This window comes from Leptonychotes weddellii, chromosome 1 (genome assembly GCF_054177405.1).
Source record: "Leptonychotes weddellii isolate Sample4059 chromosome 1, ASM5417740v2, whole genome shotgun sequence".
Classification (NCBI taxonomy): domain Eukaryota; kingdom Metazoa; phylum Chordata; class Mammalia; order Carnivora; family Phocidae; genus Leptonychotes; species Leptonychotes weddellii.
This window is the reverse complement of record NC_138369.1, coordinates 7,075,592-7,095,766: the sequence shown is the minus strand read 5'-3', so window position 1 is coordinate 7,095,766 and position 20,175 is coordinate 7,075,592. Positions and strand designations below refer to the sequence as shown.

The 20,175-nt window shown below is 41.4% G+C and overlaps 1 protein-coding gene across 1 annotated transcript; it reads left to right on the top strand.

Annotated features, from left to right (window-relative positions):
- Positions 1 to 1,193: 1,193 nt before the first annotated feature.
- On the top strand, positions 1,194 to 5,602 carry LOC102746546 (uncharacterized). The gene is given in 4 exon segments (XM_081813189.1): positions 1,194 to 1,659; positions 1,844 to 1,904; positions 2,629 to 3,963; positions 3,965 to 5,602. Coding segments are annotated over 4 exon segments (1,689 nt in total). The 5' UTR covers positions 1,194 to 1,496; the 3' UTR covers positions 4,095 to 5,602.
- The last annotated feature ends 14,573 nt before the right edge of the window (positions 5,603 to 20,175 follow it).

Genomic DNA, 20,175 nt, shown 5'->3' with positions numbered 1-20,175 from the left:
TGGTTTGCCCTGTGTCCTCACTTCTCTGATGGGTCAAAGAAGAGTTGTTTAATTTTTTTTGCTTTTTCCTTGTGAGGGAGAGACTGCTTCTAAGTTCATTATATTGACCCCCCACCCCCCAAAAAAAACCCAAGTCTCTGACTCCGATTTTTGATGTTTGACTGCTCACAGCTTTGAATCTCATCCCTCCTTCTTCCTCCTTGGTCCACTTCTGTCCAAGGCAGTAAGAAGGCCTAGTGCTTCCTGCTTTGGCAGTGGCAAGAGGTTCAGTTCATGCAGGCGCCTGCCCTTGTGTGTGAACCTTTAGTCCACTCACAACCTCGGGGGAGAAAAAGGTCTGCATGCCGTTCCCTGCTTTTTCAAGCCATTTCAGGCCTGCTTGAGAGGCCTGCCTTCCTCCTCAGAGACCTCAGTTATACCCTGTGGGCAGCATGTGGTGTCCTCAACTAAGGGACTCCTGCACTCGGGTTTGCTGTTGTGCTTCTGTCCAGCACAGCCGAGCTCCTAAGTGAGAGGAGATGAGAGGCCCCCTCGAGAGCGCTGGTCAGGAAACTTCCTCCTGAAGTTGGAGAATGGCCATTTTATGTTCTTTTGGAGGAAAGCACTGCTGAATCCTTTATGTATTTAATAATCATGAACAGATTCACCATCAAACCATTGTGGATGTCAGGAAACTCCCTCGCAACCTGCACTTCTTAACCTGTTCGTCAGGGTTGGCACGGGCCAGAGGACGCTGTTACAGTTGGACCAAAAAAGAGTTCCTCTAGCACCTTTTCATCTCAGTGTGTGTCCTAAAAAGTGAGCAGCAGCCCTGAGGCTCATGTGGATAGGGTTTTTGTGGAGATCTCTGAGCCCTAACTTCTGAGTAACTTCCTGGCTCCATGAAATGGGACAGAGAGAATGGAAAAACTGAGTGCAATAAGAATTACACAAGTGAAAAGTTCTACTTCTTCACAGGAATATTTTCATTTATCCAGCTACATCTGGCTACTTCTAACGGCCTTCAGGCCGATATGGCAAGCTGATCCTTGTTACAAGTTGCATTTCCACAGGCCTCCTGGACTCTCATGTTTGGTGATGGGACTAGAAGAAAAAGCTTCCAGTTCTTCATTGTGTTTTATTCATTAAAACCTCATGCAGATTTGACCCCGTACATCATGGAGTGCTGAGTTAAATGGTAGGTAAGAAGGAAGGAGATGAGAGAGTTTTTCTCAAAAGGAATTAGTGTGCTTAAAATAATACTTGTTTCATTTGTATAGCATTTCTCTCATTTCTCCAAGGTGCTCTAGACCCTGCCATTAGAGAACAGTAACATTTAAAGTGATCACAGTAAAGATGAATAAATAATTTGCATGTGTTCATGATGCTGTTAAATTTATGAGGAAGTGTGAACAGAAAGTAAGTTTCTCATGACCAAGACATAAATGTTTGGAGACCACAGAATCATACATAACCTTCCTATAAATTGAGTATAAATCCCCAGTGCTGTCAGACTCATGTATGCTACTGTAAACATATTTGGGATGTTTTAGGACTCAGTGACCTTTGAGGATGTGGCTGTGAACTTCAGCCTGGAAGAGTGGGCTTTACTGGATTCTTCGCAGAAGAAACTTTACAGAGATGTGATGCGGGAAACCTTCAGAAACCTGGCCTCAATAGGTAAAGATGATGACATTCTTACCAAACTTTGGCAATTAGAGAACAAGTATTTCTTGCCCATCAGTCTTGTTCTGACGTGTGGGAAAAGAGTACATTAGTAAGCTAAGTTCATCATAGACCTAAACTCTAGCAATTTTTCTATAATTTCTAATAACATGGAATTTTTTCTCCATCTGCATTTTAGAGAAAAAATGGAAAGATCATGACACCGAAGATAGGTACAATACCCAGGGGAGAAGACTAAGGTGAGTCACACAGTGTAGCAGTGTCCCACATGAGAATCCTATGTCATGAATTTTTAAAAACCAAATTATTCAGGGGTACTGGGTAGCTCAGTCAGTTAAACGTCTGCCTTCAGCTTAGGTCATGATCCCAGGGTCCTGGGATCGAGCCCCGCATCAGGCTCCCTGCTCAGCGGGAAGCCTGCTTCTCCCTCTCCTTGTCACTCTCCCTGCCTGTTCTCTCTCTCTCTGTCAAGTGGATAAATTTTTTTCACTGGAAATATTTACTTAAATGTGACATAGGTGTTGAATGTTTGCAAAACTGTCCACTTGGAAACAGCATAAAGAAACCCCATATGAAAAAAAAACCTCCATATGTTGAGACACCTGGGTGGCTCAGTCGGTTATGTGTCTGCCTTTGGCTCATGTGTCAGAGTCCTGGGACTGAGCCCTACATTGGGCTCCTTGTTCTGCCTGCCACTCCCCTTGCTTGTGCTCACTCTCTCTCGGATGGATGGATGGATAGATAAAAACAACAAAAAAGAAACCCTGTATGTTAATAATCTTTGTTTACATAATAGCTGTGGTCAAGTCCTATTTACGGAGCATTCAGTATATTAACTTTCCAAACAATTCAGAAAGGGCAGGAAACCTTCATTTTGCTGTAAGTTATAAAAATGTAATTCTAATACCCTACTAATATGAATTACTAAGAAATCATTAATAAAATACTTCCCATTTTTTACAGAAGTCATATGGTAGAAAAACGTTGTGAAAGCAAAGAGGGTCATCAGTGTGGAGAAACCATCACCCAGACTCCAGATTTTAATCTGAACAAGAAAACGCCTTCTGGAGTAAAACCACCTGAAGGTCATCAGTGTGGAGAAACCATCACCCAGACTCCAGATCTTAATCTGAACAAGAAAACGCCTTCTGGAGTAAAACCATGTGAATGTAGTGTGTGTGGAAAAGTCTTCGTGCGTCATTCGTCCCTTAATAGGCACATCAGATCTCACACTGGACATAAGCCATATGAGTATCACGAATATGAAGAGAAGCCATATAAGTGTAAGGAATGTGGGAAAGCCTTCAGCTACCGCAAGTCTGTTCACAGACATGAAAGGACTCATACTGGAGAAAAACCCTATGAATGTCAGGAATGTGGGAAAGCTTTCACGTGGCTCACAACTTTCCGAAGACACATGATCACTCACACAGGAGATGGACCTTACAAATGTCAGGAATGTGGGAAAGCTTTTAGTTGTTCTACTTCGTTGCGAACACATGAAAGGACTCACACTGGAGAGAAACCCTATCAGTGTAAACAGTGTGGGAAATCCCTCCGGTCCCCTCTGGGTTTGCGAATACACGAAAGAAATCACACTGGAGAGAAACCCTATGAATGTAAGCAGTGTGGTAAAGCCCTCAGTTGTCCCAGTTCCTTTCGAAGACATGAAAGGACTCACACTGCAGAGAAACAGTATGAATGTAAACAGTGTGAGAAAACCTTCAGTTCTCCTCTAGGTTTGCGAATACATGAAAGAATTCACACAGGAGAGAAACCTTATGAATGTAAGGAATGTGGGAAAGCCTTTATTTCTCTGTCAAGCATTCGAACACACATGATCACACACACTGGAGATGGACCTTATAAATGTAAGGAATGTGGGAAAGCCTTCATTTGTCCCAGTTCCTTTCGATCTCATGAAAGGACTCACACTGGAGAGAAACCCTACGAATGTAAACAGTGTGGTAAAACCTTCAGTTGGCCCAGTTCCTTTCGAATACATGAAAGAACTCACACTGGAGAGAAACCTTACGAATGTAAGGAATGTGGCAAAACTTTCATTTATCGCACAACCTTTCAGGGACACATGAGAAAGCACACTGGAGAGAAACCCTATAAATGTAAAGAATGTGGGAAAGCCTTCATTTCTCCCTCAAGTGTTCGAACACACATGATAATGCACACTGGAGATGGACCTTATAAATGTAAGGAATGTGGGAAAGCCTTCAATTTTCCCAGTTCATTTCGAATACATGAAAGAACTCACACAGGAGAGAAGCCCTATGAATGTAAACAATGTGGTAGAGCCTTTAGTTGTTACACATCCTTTCGAACACATGAAAAAACTCACACTGGAGAAAAACCCTATGAGTGTAAGGAATGTGGAAAAGCCTTTATTTATCGCACTACCTTTCGAGGACACGTGAGAATGCACACTGGAGAGAAACCATACAAATGTAAAGAATGTGGAAAAGCCTTTAGTCGTCCCAATTCATTTCGAAGGCATGAGAGATCTCATACTGAATAGAAACCTCTTGAATGTAAGCAGTGTGGGAAAAACATCAATTGACCTTCATCCTTACATGTGAAAACCCCCACTGGAAAGAAATCCAACAAATATAAGAAACCCTGATACAAATTAATCCATGTATAATGTTCCAGAAAACTGTAACACGAATCATTATAAAAGTTAGAAATACATGATCAGTGCCTCATTCTTAAAGTGGATCTCTGGACTGTGGATATTTACTACTTTCAGAAATGAACACTGAGGTGGGATAATTCTGTAAGTACTCTTATTACTGTTTAAAGATTAATAGATACTTGTTTTCTCCTTAAATCAGTTGATAACATTTTTCTCTTTCCATTTTGGAGTTTGTTTGATCCATGGGTGTATTGAAGTGGTTTCTAAATGTGCAAGTAGATTTAATTTTTATATAATGTTTTAATTGGATTATCGATAAATGATGCTTTGGTATTTTCCTACTGGCCTCCTGTGTCAGCTACTGGATATCCATTACCCATCATATATTCCACCTTTCTTGGGAGAAAACCAATTCTTGTTTTGGCCAGAAGAGACTTAATTCCATTTTCCTTGCTAATAAAAAGATGGCATAAATTTGTAAATACACAGAGTGTATTAAGTATTGTCTGATCAGTTATTTCCATCTTTTGGCCTTTGCCATTCCTTCTGGCTGAGATTTGAATAATCACCTTTGCATTAAGACAGACCAGTCATTGGATAACAAAATGTAGAATTGGAGATGGCACTCCTAAATTGTGTTTTGTCACCTGGGTAATGTGACATTTTCTAGAATCTGTTTCCTTTGTGATTCTATACCTGTAAGCCTCACTTGTGTGAGATTTGAAAGGCAGGAGCACAGGAGGCATCAGGTTTCAGAGCCACCAGACAGAGCTGTATAGGAGCTTTGAGGATCCCTGCTTGCAGCCTATTTTCCTGATCCCTTGCCCTGCTAGTCAAGAGTGTCCTCAAAACCACAATTAACTGCTCGACTTCATTTCTCAGAGGTGTAGGTTTCCACATATACCTTCACAAGTTCGGCATCAAAGATCCATCACAGTTTGGATTTTCCTGCCAGCCCTCAAGTGTCCACCAGGCAACTAATCTGAACTTTCATGGGTGGGAGTACTCTCTGGTGCTCAGACTCTCCTCTGTATCGTATTCATTTAAGGTCTAATTTGTGTAGTAAATACCTTGTTTTGGTAATACTGCTAGTGACCATGTACTCCTGATTCCACTGTGAGTGCTACAGTGACCAAAAGAACCACTGTGGACTTTGTTCCTCGGCTGCAGCTACTGCTGACCCCTCCCTCCTGTCAGGCGGGTTTGCTCACTGCTGTGCGTCATTCCTCGGTATATTTTCAAGTATGGTTGATTGTATGTGATTAAAAGCAATGCATTTGTCAAACAGAATCTTCTGTAGTCATTTCTTAAAACATTTTATTAACTGGGGCTCCTGGGTGGCTCAGTCGTTAAGCATCTGCCTTTGGCTCAGGTCATGATGCCAGAGTCCTGGGATAGAGCCCTGCATCGAGCTCCCTGCTCAGTGGGGAGTCTGCTTCTCCTTCTCCCCCACTCATGCTCTTGAGCTTGTTCTCGCTCTCAAAATCTTAAAACATTTTATTAACTGTTTTAATTTGTATGCTAACATATACTGAGTCTCTCATTTCCTGAGAGCACATATTAAAATATCCCATTGTAATTACGAATTTTCAGATCAACTTTGTAATTTTATCAAGTTAAGTATACATTCTCAATATTACCTTGTGTTGTACACATGTTGAGGTACTTTTCATTCTTTCATAGGTACAGTCTTTGTCATGAAACTTCTCATTTGGTCAGTGTCCTCTTGCTAGACAAACCCACTACGTTGACATCAGCAGTCAGCAGGGGTGTGGTGAACTATAGTAATAAGAATGACTGCAGGAGGGCGCCTGGGTGGCTCAGTTGGGAGTCTGCTTCTCCCTCTGACCTTCCTCCCTCTCATGCTCTCTGTCTCTCATTCTCTCTCTCTCAAATAAATAGATTAAAAAAAAAAAAAAAAAAAAAAAAGAATGACTGCAGGAGTGCCTGGGTGGCTCAGTTGGTTAAGCATCTGCCTGGGGCTCAGGTCATGATCTCAGGGTCCTGGGATCAAGCCCCACATCAGGCTCCCCACTCAGCAGGGGAGTCTGCTTCTCCCTCTCCCTCTATCCCTGCTCATGTGCTCTCTCTCTCAAATATTTAAAAAATAAAGGACTGCAAACCCTAAATGAGTGGATTTATTAGTAAGAGTGTTTCAAAGGACTTACATGATTTGGGTTTTTGCTAGGTGATTTCATTACTAAGTAACGGCAAGAAGGTTCTGGATGTATTGGATGCTTTGTGGAGGTAAACAAGTCTACCATTGTCTTTACCTTCTAGAAGATGATTATGATTCCCAGTGTAGTGGGGCTACGCCTATAAGAAACTCCAGTCAGTCATATTATTAAGGAGAGGAGAATTTTGGTTATTTTTGTGACTTAGAATGGTCTCTTCTCCATTTTGAGAGACATGGTTACAAAATACCCTTCTTTTTGTCTTGATCCATCACGATCACCAAATTGCTTTGTCTGATGGAAGTGTTTGCTGTTTTTCTCTTCAGCACTGTAAGATTTGGCAAGGCCAGTCCCCTAGAAGAGCTGTTGCCCTACCTACTCATTATCTAAACACTAGTATATTTCCTACAGTGAACTGATGGACACTATTTACCTCTGAGAACCTCAGTGAAAATATGTAATTTCACTTCTTAGTAAACCGTGTTTAATATCTCCTTTATGATGTCACCAAGCCTGTAAGTTTAGGTAAATTATGAGAGAACAAAACCTAGCGGGGGGGAAAAAAACAGGACTCCTGTTCCAATCATGCCTTTCTTGCTCAGAGACTACTTTTTTTTTTTTTAAAGATTTTATTTATTTATTTGACAGAGAAACAGTGAGAGAGGGAACACAAGCAGGGGGAGTGGAAGAGGGAGAAGCAGGCTCCTGGCTGAGCAGGGAGCCTGATGTGGGGCTCGATCCCAGGACCCTGGGATCATGACCTGAGCCGAAGGCAGACGCTCAACGACTGAGCCACCCAGGCGCCCCTGGGAGAATTTAAAAGTAACCACTTTGAGTTTTATTAAAGAGCAAAGGAAAGTCAATCCTGTTCATTTTTTAGTTCTGACAGACATTTTCTTAGCACTGTGGCGGTAATTTCATGATTATTGGTCTCTCATTGGATACCTTCACCAATCACTCCTTCCATCTTACATAAGAGAAACTTAAGCACAGGAGAACATCTCTCACGTTTGGAGATCTAATGTGTGCTACCTAGGTAACTGGGCATTGTCAAAATTTTAAACTCAGAAAAGCACTGCAAGAAATTTTCACTTTTACAAATTTTCCATCAAATTTCACAAATGACTCATAGGCAGTGGTTCTGTTTATATTACATTCTGGGAAAGACAAACATAGGAACCTAAAACATGAGTGGTCAGTGGTGGAGGGGTTTAGTACAAGAGTGTTCTGGGGTTCTTTTTTTTTTTTTTTTTAAGATTTTACTTGGCAGAGACAGCAAGAGGGGGAACCACAAGCAGGGGGAGTGGGAGAGGGAGAAGCAGGCTTCCCCGCCAAGCAGGGAGCCCGATGCAGGGCTCAATCCCAGGACCCTGGGATCATGACCTGAGCTGAAGGCAGACGCTTAACGACTGAGCCACCCAGGTGCCCCTGGGGTTCATCTTTTGATGGTAGTATTACTACAGATTTGTGGAAACTCCCCACTATAAATAGTATGTATGTATATACTCAAAATGATTAATAGAAAACAATAAAAATGCTTTCATATGCTGGGAGAATATTAAATTTTGCTGAACCTTGATTGTCATGTGTGCAACTCTTCTTTCCACTGTATTGGAGATACTACTAAGGAAGAACTGAAGGATTGAGGAAGGAGGACTCAGTCCCCAACAGACCTTTTCTTGCAATCACGTCTGCACCTAAAGTGAGAGGGCTCCCAGAATCTAAGGTTCCTCAGTCAGATCTTTGGAAATACTGTGGTTCTGAAACATGAGGGTGCACCCTGCAGTTCTCCCCCAAGTACGATCTGAGGAACTCCTAATGCCTAAGCATCAGTATCCTATCCTTCCCTTGCCATCCTGAGGCCACGTACAGCTCTTAGTTTCCCATCGCAAGCTGACTTTGCCTGCTTACTGGGAAGCATCTTTAGAACCCACACCTGTCCCACTCTGGAACACTTCTCTAACAGCAGCAGGGGCTGTGAGGTGCGTGGGCAGAAGGTACATCACGGGGCACATGCCCTTCAGCCACAACAATCTTGGCTGTTGCAAAATTAACCTGCTCTGCTTGCTTAGCCACAAAATACAAATTGAATGACTTTGAATGGAAAAACAAATGGCTCTAGAATCTGATCAAATAACAGTCACTCCCATTAGTGTCTCCCATCCCAGTTTCCTATTCCATAGAGGCTTCCGCAGCCTCCTTTCAGACCTCCCAGGATCTCCAAACAGCTATGATGGCCACAGCATTCTCGTACAAGTAGCTGTTCTCAGCCCAGCCGCTGTTGGCAATACCCAGTCTTCCTGGAAACAGAAGCTCTCACGGGCCCTGAGCTGATGATCCAATGCAGCCAGCCTTTCATTTTGCCTTGGGTCATGAGTCCAGGCTGGTTTTTACCACAAAGGCCTCCTCATTGATAAGATATTGGTAGGGACGCCTGGGTGGCTCAGTCGTTAGGTGTCTGCCTTCGGCTCAGGTCATCATCCCGGGGTCCTGGCATTGAGCCCTGCATGGGGCTCCCTGCTCAGTGGGAAGCCTGCTTCTCCCTCTCCCACTCCCCCTGCTGGTGTTCCCTCTCTTGCTGTGTCTTTCTGTCAAATAAATAAATAAAATCTTAAAAAAAAAAAAAAGCTATTGGTACCTATAGGACAGAGCAAAAAAAAAAGGGCCTTCTGGCATATCCCACCTACAGGAGAAAGGACGATGTGATCATTCTGGAGGAGGTCACCCCTTTTCTAGACCCACTAGCCATTTGGGGAGTCGCTTGGGATTACATGAATGACCAGAAGAGTTCATGTACTTTATGGACCCTGTACCACTACCTTCCCTGATGAAGTCAACTGCAGAAATACTTTCTGTTCCCAGATCAAATAGGCCGTCCCTGATCAAAGACTGCAGTGCACCCCAGTATCAGCTCAGTTACTCAAATTCCAGGCAATCATGCTAGCACTACAGGATGCCCTGGCCAAGAGTCAAACTCTCCTGCACATTTTTACACATCCTTTGGCCATTGCCGATGATAGCTTGTTTGGTCGCACCAATAGAAACAACTCCTTACCCAGGGTTGCTCCCTTTGGGATAAAGAACTCTAAGAATATCTTGAATCACAATTATGCAAGTACAAATCAAGGTCCCTCCTGACTCTGTACATGTTAAACTTCAACCTCCAGAGGCTTATTTCAACACTCAGGGCGATAAATTAACTCAAATGTCTGAGACTCATACTGACATCTCAGACCTAATACTAACCTTGGCCCTTTGTGCCCATGAAATATGAAACCACAGAGACAGCTACCCTAAACGCTCTAGGCAGAAAGAATGCAAAGGACTTCTCCAACACAGCTTAGTGACTGACCAAGGCACCTGTTGTGAAAAATCACGCCACTGGGAAAATAAACAATGGACAGAATTCCCAGGCCAAGGAGGGGGTTATAGCAAATAGAAAATAGACTATATATGGCCCCTCATCCCCTATGTAGGGCTACTTGCTATGATCAGACCATGTTAGATATGCAGAGACATTACTCACTTATCCTATCAGACATTGCCGCTGATGAAACCAAAATGCAAGGACTAAGACATTCTAGACATTGATGTAATCAACTCATTTCTCAAAAAAAGAAAGTAAAAGAAAAAACACACTGGGCTCTTGAAAAAGGCATTCATTGGGGCTTGCGTCTTACAAGCCCAGGCTACAGCCCTCATAGAAGCAAGAATGTCTTACTTAGATAAACCTTGCCATCTGCTAAATGGGTCTTCCTGCTGCTCAAGGCATTAGTTAGACTCAACCCTCAGTCTTTAGGGCCCGTTACTTTGTTCTTGTCATCACGTTTGCCGGCACGTTATAGAAGAGGCCTTTCTGCATCTGACGGGGGTGCCTGGGGAGCTCAGATGGTTCAGCGTCTGCCTTCAGCTCAGGGCATGATCTCAGGGTCCTGGGATCAAGCCCCATATCAGGCTCCTGGCTCAGCGAGGAGTCTGCTTCTCCCTCTCCCTCCGCCTCTCTCCCCTGCTCATACTGCCCCCCCCATCTCTGTCACATGAATTAAAAAAAGAGGAAGAGGCCATTCTGCGTCTGACATGTCAAAATGGTCAATTTCACAGGCCCTTATTTATTGTAATAATGCCCAACAGCCAACACTCTTATATCCCACCCCGGACCTTCCTCCTAACGTCACCTGTACTCTGTCCCCTGCGTGTCCATATTTCCTTTTGGCCTCCCTCTTTCAAAACCACCTCAGGGCCATCTCAACACAAATGGGGTATTTTCCTACCAATTACACTCACGCAGTCATTGTCACGGGAGGCACTGGCACTGTCCCGGGCACATACGACATCATTCAACAATCTCACATCATTGATCCCAGTCAAAAAATGTCCAAAACACTTTAAGCACATGCAGCAGGCAGCTAGTGTTTTAGATGTTTTTGCATGGAGGAAAACTGACAACTATGGTAGCTGATGACTACTTGGCTTTGGACTATTTATTGGCCAGGCAGGGAGAGTTCCGTTCCCTTAAAGGGATTGCTTACTGCATGTAGACAACACTGGCAAAGTGTCATCGATAACAAACGAGACAACGGATAAAAAGAACCAATAACATTACTAAAATAATTGAACAGGGTGGGGGGATGGGTTAGCCCAGTGATGGGTATTAAGGAGGGCATGTACTGCATGGAGCACTGAGTGTTATACACAAATAATGAATCATGGATCACTTCATCAAAAACTAATGGTGTGCTGTATGATAAATAAATAAACAAACAATAAAATAATTGAACAGAGCTCTGAAAGCCTACTGACATGATATTCCTGAATCTCTCCCAAAACCTTGGGATGACTAGATTCTGATGCTTTTTCAAGTTTTCCTCATCTTGATTATAACATGTTGCTTGTGCTTTTCACATGGCTTTAAAAATTCATATTCAAAGGCGCCTGGGAGGCTCAGTCAGTTAAGCATCTGCCCTCGGCTCAGGTCATGATCTTGGGGTCCTGGGATCAAGCCCCATGTTGGACTCTCTGCTAAGTGGGGAGTCTGCTTCTCTCTCTCCCTCTGATCCTCCTCCCCGCTTTTGCGCTCTCTCTCTCTCTGGCATGCTCTCTCTGGCATGCTCTCTCTCAAATAAATAAAATCTTTTTTTTTTTTTTAAGATTTTATTTATTTATTTGATAGAGACACAGTGAGAAAGGGAACACAAGCAGGGGAGTGGGAGGGGGAAGCAGGCTTCCCGCAGAGCGGGGAGCCCAATGCGGGGCTTGATCCCAGGACCCTGGGATCATGACCTGAGCCGAAGGCAGACGCTTAACGACTGAGCCACCCAGGTGCCCCTCAAATAAATAAAATCTAAAATAAAATTCAAATTCATATAAATGCAATGTGGCATAATTCAGTCAACAATCATCAAAGAGTGAACTTTAATAAAGACACTGACTCCTTGGGCACCTGGGTGGCTCAGTCAGTTAAGCATCTGCCTTTAGCTAACATCATGATCCTGGGGTCCTGGGATCGAGCCCCACGTTGGGCTCCCTGCTCCACGGGAAGGCTGCTCCTCCCTCTCCCTGCCGCTCCCCCTGCTTGTGCTGTCAAATAAATAAAATCTTAGAAAAAAAAAAGACACTGACTCCTTTTTTGATGTTTGATTATTGGCTTTAGATACGCACTCACCCTGCCTGGCCCATAATGGACAACAAGTCTAAGAGAGTTCACACATGGCCCTTTACTTTTTGTGCTTATGGTAGGAGGGTCAAGCCTTTAAAAACCCAAAGCCTCAACTCCTTGACACATTAAAGGCTCTACCTGCTTTCTCCCCTTTGATCCAGCCACCCAAATCCACTTGTACTTGCCTTACTTTCTTAAAGTGCCTCTGAGTAATGAACTGGGAGTGGAAGCCACTCGAGCCAGTGACCTATAGGAACACAAACTGTAAGAGATGAGTTGCTTGAGAATTAAATAGTTTGAGGAACCCAGTCTTGGGGTGCTCCCCACAATTCATAAATTCTTCTTGCAGGAACCAAACAAGGTTCTCACCATGATCAGAAAAAATTGCCTCATGCTTCATGTAGAAAACAGGAGGAGGGCGCCTGGGTGGCTCAGTCATTGTGTCTACCTTTGGCTCAGGTCATGATCCCAGGGTTCTGGGATCGAACCCCGCAACAGGCTCCCTGCTCAGCGGGAAGCCTGCTTCTCCCTCTCTCATTCCCCCTGCTTGTGTTCCCTCTCTGTCAAAAAAATAAAATCTTTAAAAAAGAAAAACAAAACAGGAGGAAATGTTTTGATATATACACAATGCATTCTCTGTTCTCTGTAACTTAGGCCATCCTCCACAGAAAACTAATTTGCCAAAGCTTTATCTGATTGGGGAAAGAGCAATTACACAACTCCAGCCCTCTTCACCTTTCCTCTTTGACAAAAGGGGAGGAATAAAGGCCAAGAACCTTTTCTGATTTTCATAGTCCAGGGATTCTATGCCATTGAAACATCATAGGTCTAATCATAACATAATAGAACATGTTCCTGCCCAAAAACCTACCCATCATATCAGCAGGGTCCCAATGTAAGAACTGGATTAAAACAGCTGCAAGACACAGACTCTACCTAAGATTGAGTTGCTGGGATACCCAAACACCCTGGGGAGAAAAATACAAGGACACTGGAGGATACTGAAGCCCCTGATACCTACAGCCACAAGAAACAGTAAACTCCTATTCAAGAACACATAAAACCTCCCAATTAAAAGGCCTATTTTCCTCAAATCTTATTAACTGATACACCATGTCTGGCTTTCAACCAAAAATTGGAAGACATTTTAAAAGGAAGGAGAAAACATTCCTAAGAGAGAAAGCAGTCATCAAAAGAAGACTCAGGTACAGAAGAGACTTTGAACGACCAGGCTATGAATTTTAAATAACTATTAGTTTCACACAAAGCCAACTTCAGAACAAGGAAGATTATCTGGGAGAAAGAGGAGCATTACCTACTAGTAAATGTGCCTATTCTCCAGAAAAACATAATAAACCTTAATATATATGTGCCAAACAATAGATTTTCAAAATAGCTGATGCAAAATGTACAGAACTGGAAGGTAAGATAGACAAATCCGCAATTATAGTTGAAGACTTCAACATCCCTCTATCAGATCCAGCAGGTAGAAAATTGGCAAATGAACTGTTTAAGGGAGCAGTACCATCAATCAACCAGTCTTCTATGATATTTATAGATGACTTCATCCAACAAAAGCAGGATAGACATTCATCTCAAGACATTTATCTCAAGAAAACCTGGAACAAGTACCAGATAGACTACATTCTAGGCCATAACACCTGTAAAAAAGTGAAGACTAGAAACCCTACAAAGTATGCTCTCAGACCATGATGGAAATCTAGAAATCAGTAGCAGAATGATAGCTGAAAAATCACCAAATATGGAAGACTTACCCGCAAACTTCTAAATAACACATGCATCAAAGGAGTCTTGAGAGAATTTTTTTTTTTTTTTAAAGATTTTATTTATTTATTTGACAGAGAGAGACACAGCAAGAGAGGGAACACAAGCAGGGGGAGTGGGAGAGGGAGAAGCAGGCTCCCCACAGAGCAGGGAGCCCGAGGCGGGACTCGATCCCAGGACCCTGGGATCATGACCTGAGCCGAAGGCAGTTGCTTAACCAACTGAGCCACCCAGGCGCCCGAGAGAAATTTTTAAATATTTCAGCTGGGGCACCTTGCTGGCTCAGAAGAGCATGTGACTCTTGATCTTGAGGTTGTGAGTTCAAGCCCCATGTTGAGTGCAGAGATTACTAAAAAAAAATAAACTTTAAATAATATTTCAGCTAGGGGCACCTGGGTGGCTCACTTGGTTAAGTGTCTCAGGTCATGATCCCAGGGTCCTGGGCTCCCAATGGCTCATGCACACTCTCTCGCTCTCACTCTCTCTCAAAAAAATAAATAAAATCTTTTAAAAAATATTTCAGCTCATGGAAAACAGAAATATATCTTATCAAAATGTGTGGGATGCAGTAATAGCAGTGCTTAAGGAGAAATTGATAGCACTGAATGCACACATTAGAAACAAAATAATGTAATCTTCCACTTTTGGAAACTAGAGAAAGAGGAGTCAGAAGAAATAAACAATTAAGACACAAACCAGTGAAAGTGAAAACAGGAAATCAATAGAGGAAGTCAATAAAACAAAGATATTTATTTTAAAAAAATCCATGAAATTTATCAAGCTCTAACAAGGGTAACCAAGAAAAAGAGAGAAGACAAATTGTTAATATCATAAATGAAAGAGAGGCCATCACAACTGATTCCATTGGAATTAAAGGGATAACAGAGGAATATTAACAACACCATGTCCACAAATGTGATAACCTAGATCAATTGGACCAATTTCTTGAAAGACACAATCTACCAAAAACCACACACACACAAAAAGGTCTGAACAGACCTGTAGCTATTAAAGTAATTGAATCAATAACTAATTACTTTCCATAAATAAACAAATAAATAAATAAATAGCACCAGGCCCAGATGAATTCACTGGTGAATTCTAAACATTTAAGGAAGAAACATATCAATTCTTCTCATTCTTTCCACAAACTAGAAACAGAAAGAACATTAAGTCATCCTATAAGGTCACAATTACTTTAATATCAATACCAGACAAAGACATTTTAAGAAAGGAGAAATTCAGATTAACATTCTTGTGAAAATAAATGCAAAAATAATAATTAGCAAACTGAATCTAACAATGTATAAGAACCATATACCATGACCAAATGCAGTTTATTCCAGGTAGGCAGGGGAATCAACATTTGAAAAATCAATTAAAGTAATTCATCACACCAAAAGGCTAAAGGAGAAAAAAATCATAGGATCATGTCAATAAAGGCAGAAAAAGCATTTGACAAATCCAACATCCATTGCTGATTAAAAAAACTATTGATATTCTAGAAGTAGAATGGAAATTCCTCAACTTGATAATGAACATAATATCACACTTAATACCATAGACAATAAAAGGAAATATACCCCTTCTCCCTTTCCCTTATTTTCCTCCATTTTTAACATCTTGCCTTAGTGTGGTGCATTTGTTCTACTTGATGAACCAATATTGTTACATTATTATTAACTAAAGCCTAGAGTTTACATTACACCTCCTGTTTTATTGCATATGTCTGAAAATTGTGAATTTTCACAAATGCATGTCATATATATACAATTACCACATTTTCTAGATACCATTCACTATCCCAAAAATGTCTGCTTCAACTACTTACCTACCAATCCCCCACCACTGTTTTTAAATCCTTGGAATCCACTGATACTGCTTCCATAGTTTTGCCTTTCCCAGAATATCATATAATTGGAATTATACAGAATATAGCCTTTGGGGATGGGATTTTTTCCCCACTTAATGTGTATTTAATGCTCCCCATGTCTTTTCTTGATAGCTCATTTCATTTTACCACTGAATAATATTCCATTATTTGGATGTACCACAATTTGTTTATCTATTCACCTTTTGAGGGGCTTCCCAACTGCTTCTAATTTTGGTATATGTGAATAAAGCTTCTACACAAAATAGATATAATTAGGGGCACCTGGGTAGCTCAGTTGGTTGAGTGTTCTACTCTTGGTTTGACTTGGGTCATGATCTCAGGGTCCTGGGATCAGGCCCTGCTCTCAGCACGAAGTCTGCTTGAGATTCTTTCCCTCTCCTTCCCTCACTGCCCCCTGCCCTGCTCGCTCACATGTGCTCTCTCTTAAAAAGAAATAACTACAATCTTTTACAAAATAGATGTAATTATCAATTGGCAGAATACCTATGTTGGTTTCCTAACACATTTGTTGAGGCACATTCTGGTGAGAAAGGCTAAATGGATGCTTCTTGATCTGCTCCCCAACCAAGACAGTAACTAAGAAGTAACCTCATCCAGGGAGGAATTGCAGAGATAAGTTCTATCAAACAACTCCCTGAAAGATATAGGGGAGTGTTTATCACCTTTTTTAATTCACATGTTTGCTTGTTAACAAAACTATGACGAGTTTAGAATATCACACACTTAAATAGTTTGAGGTATTAATAAAGTTTTCCAAATATGGTATAATTACTGGGGAATACAAAGAAGGCCCATGGCATCTGGTATGCAGCTTCTGCTCTTTGCTCAACTCTGCCAGTAGAGTTCATCAGAATCCATTTGCCTTTACTTGGCAGTCACAACAATGTACATTTACTGTCTTGTCTTAGGGCTAGGTCATGAGTCCTTATCTATGTCAGAGTAAGACACATGCATATCAGATGTTGGGGTATAAATGCTATGAAAGTGTATGGGTGATGCACATTTGTGGATTTTCTACACTGTTTTTTTTAATATTTATTTATTTATTTGACAGAGAGAGATAGCGAGAACAGAAAACAAGCAGGGGGAGTGGGAGAGGGAGAAGCAGTCTTCCCGCAGAGCAGAGAGCCCAATGCGGGACTCGATCCCAGGATCTGGGATCACAACCTGAGCTGAAGGCAGACACTTAACGACTGAGCCACCCAGGCACCCCTTTCTAGTTTCATTGAGAAGAGGCTGAAATATCACCTGCGGTATGAGAGACATGTTGCTGCTCTTCGTAACACCCTCCAACAGGTTGGTATCAAGGTCAGCAGGGATGTTGAAATTACAGAGACCATATATGCAACATCTGAGCCTGCCACCCAGACTTATTTACTGGGAGACAAATAAGAATGCCAGTTTTAAGAAGTAATTTCTAACAAATTCCAAATCAAAAAGGCTATTAATGAGATGCAATAAAAAATGGAGGCTCTAACTGCTAGTATAAATGAGGCAGAAAAAGAGAATTACTGATATAGGAGACAAAACAATGGAGAATAAAGAAGCTGAGTAAAAGAGAGATAAACAACTAATGGATCATGAGGGGAGAATTCAAAAGATAAGTGATAACATAAAGTGGAACAATATTAGAATAAGTGGGATCCCAGAAGAAGAGGAAAGAGAGAGAGGGGCAGAAGTTATATTGGAGCAAACTATAGAGGAGAACTTCCCTAATCTGGGGAAGGAAACAGGCATCCAAATCCAGGAGGCACAGAGAACCCCCCTCAAAATCAATAAAAATAGGTCAACACCCTGACATATAATAATGAAACTTAAAAATCTCAGAGACGAAAATTCTGAAAGCAGCTTGGGACAAGAGGTCTGTAACCTACAAGGACAGAAACATTACATTGGCAGCAGACCTATCCACAGAGATCTTGCAGGCCAGAAAGGACTGGCATGATATATTCAGGGTGCTAAACAAGAAAAACATGCAGCCAAGAATACTTTATCCAGCTAGGATGTCATTCAAAATAGAAGGAATGATAAAAAGCTTCCAGGACAAACAGAAACTAAAAGAATTTGTGATCACCAAACCATCCCTGCAAGAAATATTAAAAGGGGTCCTCTAAGCAAAGAGAGAGCCTAAAAGTAACATAGACCAGAAAGGAACAGAGACAATATACAGTAACAGTCACTTTACAGGCAATACAATGGCACTAAATTCATATCTTTCAATAGTTACTCTGAATGTAAATGGGCCAAATGCTCCAATCAAAAGACACAGAGTATCAGATTGGATAAAAAAGCAAGAACCATCGATATGCTGTCTAAAAGAGACTCATTTTAGACCCAAAGACACCTCCAGATTGAAAGTGAGGGGGTGGAAAACCATTTATCATGCTAATGGACACCAAAAGAAAGCTGGGGTGGCAATCCTTATATCAGACAAATTAGATTTCAAACCAAAGATTGTAATAAGAGATGGGGAAGGACACTATATCATAAAGGGTCTATCCAACAAGAAGATCTAACAATTGTAAATATTTATGCCAATATGGGAGCAGCCAATTATATAAGCCAATTAATAACAAAATCAAAGAAACACATCAATAACTATACAATAATAGTAGTCCTCACTGCAATGAACAGATCATCTAAGCAGAAGGTCAACAAGGAAATAAGGGCTTTGAATGACACACTGGACCAGATGGACTTCACAGATATATTCAGAACATTCCATCCCAAAGCAACAGAATACACATTCTTCTTGAGTGCACATGGAACATTCTCCAGAATAGATCATATCCTGAGTCGCAAATCAGGTCTCAACTGGTACCAAATGATTGGGAACATTCCCTGCATATTTTCAGACCACAATGCTTTGAAACTGGAACTCAGTCACAAGGGGAAAGTTAGAAAGAACTCAAATACATGGAGGCTAAGGAGCATCCTACTAAAGAATGAATGGGTCAACCAGGAAATTAAAGAAAAATTTAAAAAATTCATGGAAACAAATGAAAATGAAAACACAGCTGTTCAAAATCTTTGGGATGCAGCAAAGGTGGTCCTAGAGGGAAGTATATAGCACTACAAGCCTTACTCAAGAAACAAGAAAGGTCTCAAATACACAACCTAACCCTACACCTAAAGGAGCTGGAGAAAGAACAGCAAATAAAGCCTAAACCCAGCAGGAGAAGAGAAATAATAAAGATTAGAGCAGAAATCAATGAAATAGAAACCAAAAGAACAGTGGAACAGATCAATGAAACTAGGAGCTGGTTCTTTGAAAGAATTAATAAGATTGATAAATCCCTGGCCAGACTTACCAAAAAGAAAAGGACCCAAATAAATAAAATCATGAGTGAAAGAGGAGAGATCACAACCAACACCGAAGAAACACAAAAAACTAGAAGAACATATTATGAGCAGCTATATGCCAAAAAATTAGGCAATCTGGAAGAACTGGATGCATCCCTAGAGATGTATAAACTACCAAAACTGAACCAGGAAGAAATAGAAAACCTGAACAGACCCATAACCAGCAAGGAAATTGAAGCAGTCATCAAAAATCTCCCAACAAACAAGAGCCCAGGGCCAGATGGCTTCCCAGAATTCTACTGAACAGTTAAAGAAATACCTATTCTTCTGAAGCTGTTCCAAAAAACAGAAATGGAAGGAAAACTTCCAAACTTTTTCTATGAGGCCAGCATTTCCTTGATCCCAAAACCAAAGACTCCATCTAAGAGGAGAATTACAGGGTCGCCTGGGTGGCTCAGTCGCTGGGCATCTTCCTTTTGCTCAGGTTGTGATCCTGGGATCAAGCCCCGCATCGGGCTCCCTGCTTGGCGGAAAGCCCTGCTTCTCCCTCTCCCACTACCCCTGCTGTGTTCCCTCTCACTGTCTGTCAAAGAAAAAAAAAAAATCTTTAAAAAAATAAAAAAAGAGAATTACAGACCAATATCCCTGATGAACATGGATGCAAAAATTCTCACCAAAATACTAGCCAATAGGATCCAACAGTACATTAAAAGGATTATTCACCACGACCAAGTGGGATTTATTCCTGGGCTGCAAGGTTGGTTCAAGATCCACAAATCAATGTGATACACTACATAAATAAAAAAAAAAAAAGGACAAGAACCATATGATCCTCTCAATAGATACAGAAAAAGCATTTGACAAAGTACAACATCCTTTCTTGATTAAAACTCTTCACAATGCAGGGATAGAAGATACATACCTCAATATCATAAAAGCCATCTATGAAAAAACCCACAGTGAATATCATTCTCAATGGGGAAAAACAGAGCTTTTCCCCTAAGGTCAGGAACATGGCAGGGATGTCCACTATCACCACTGCTGTTCAACA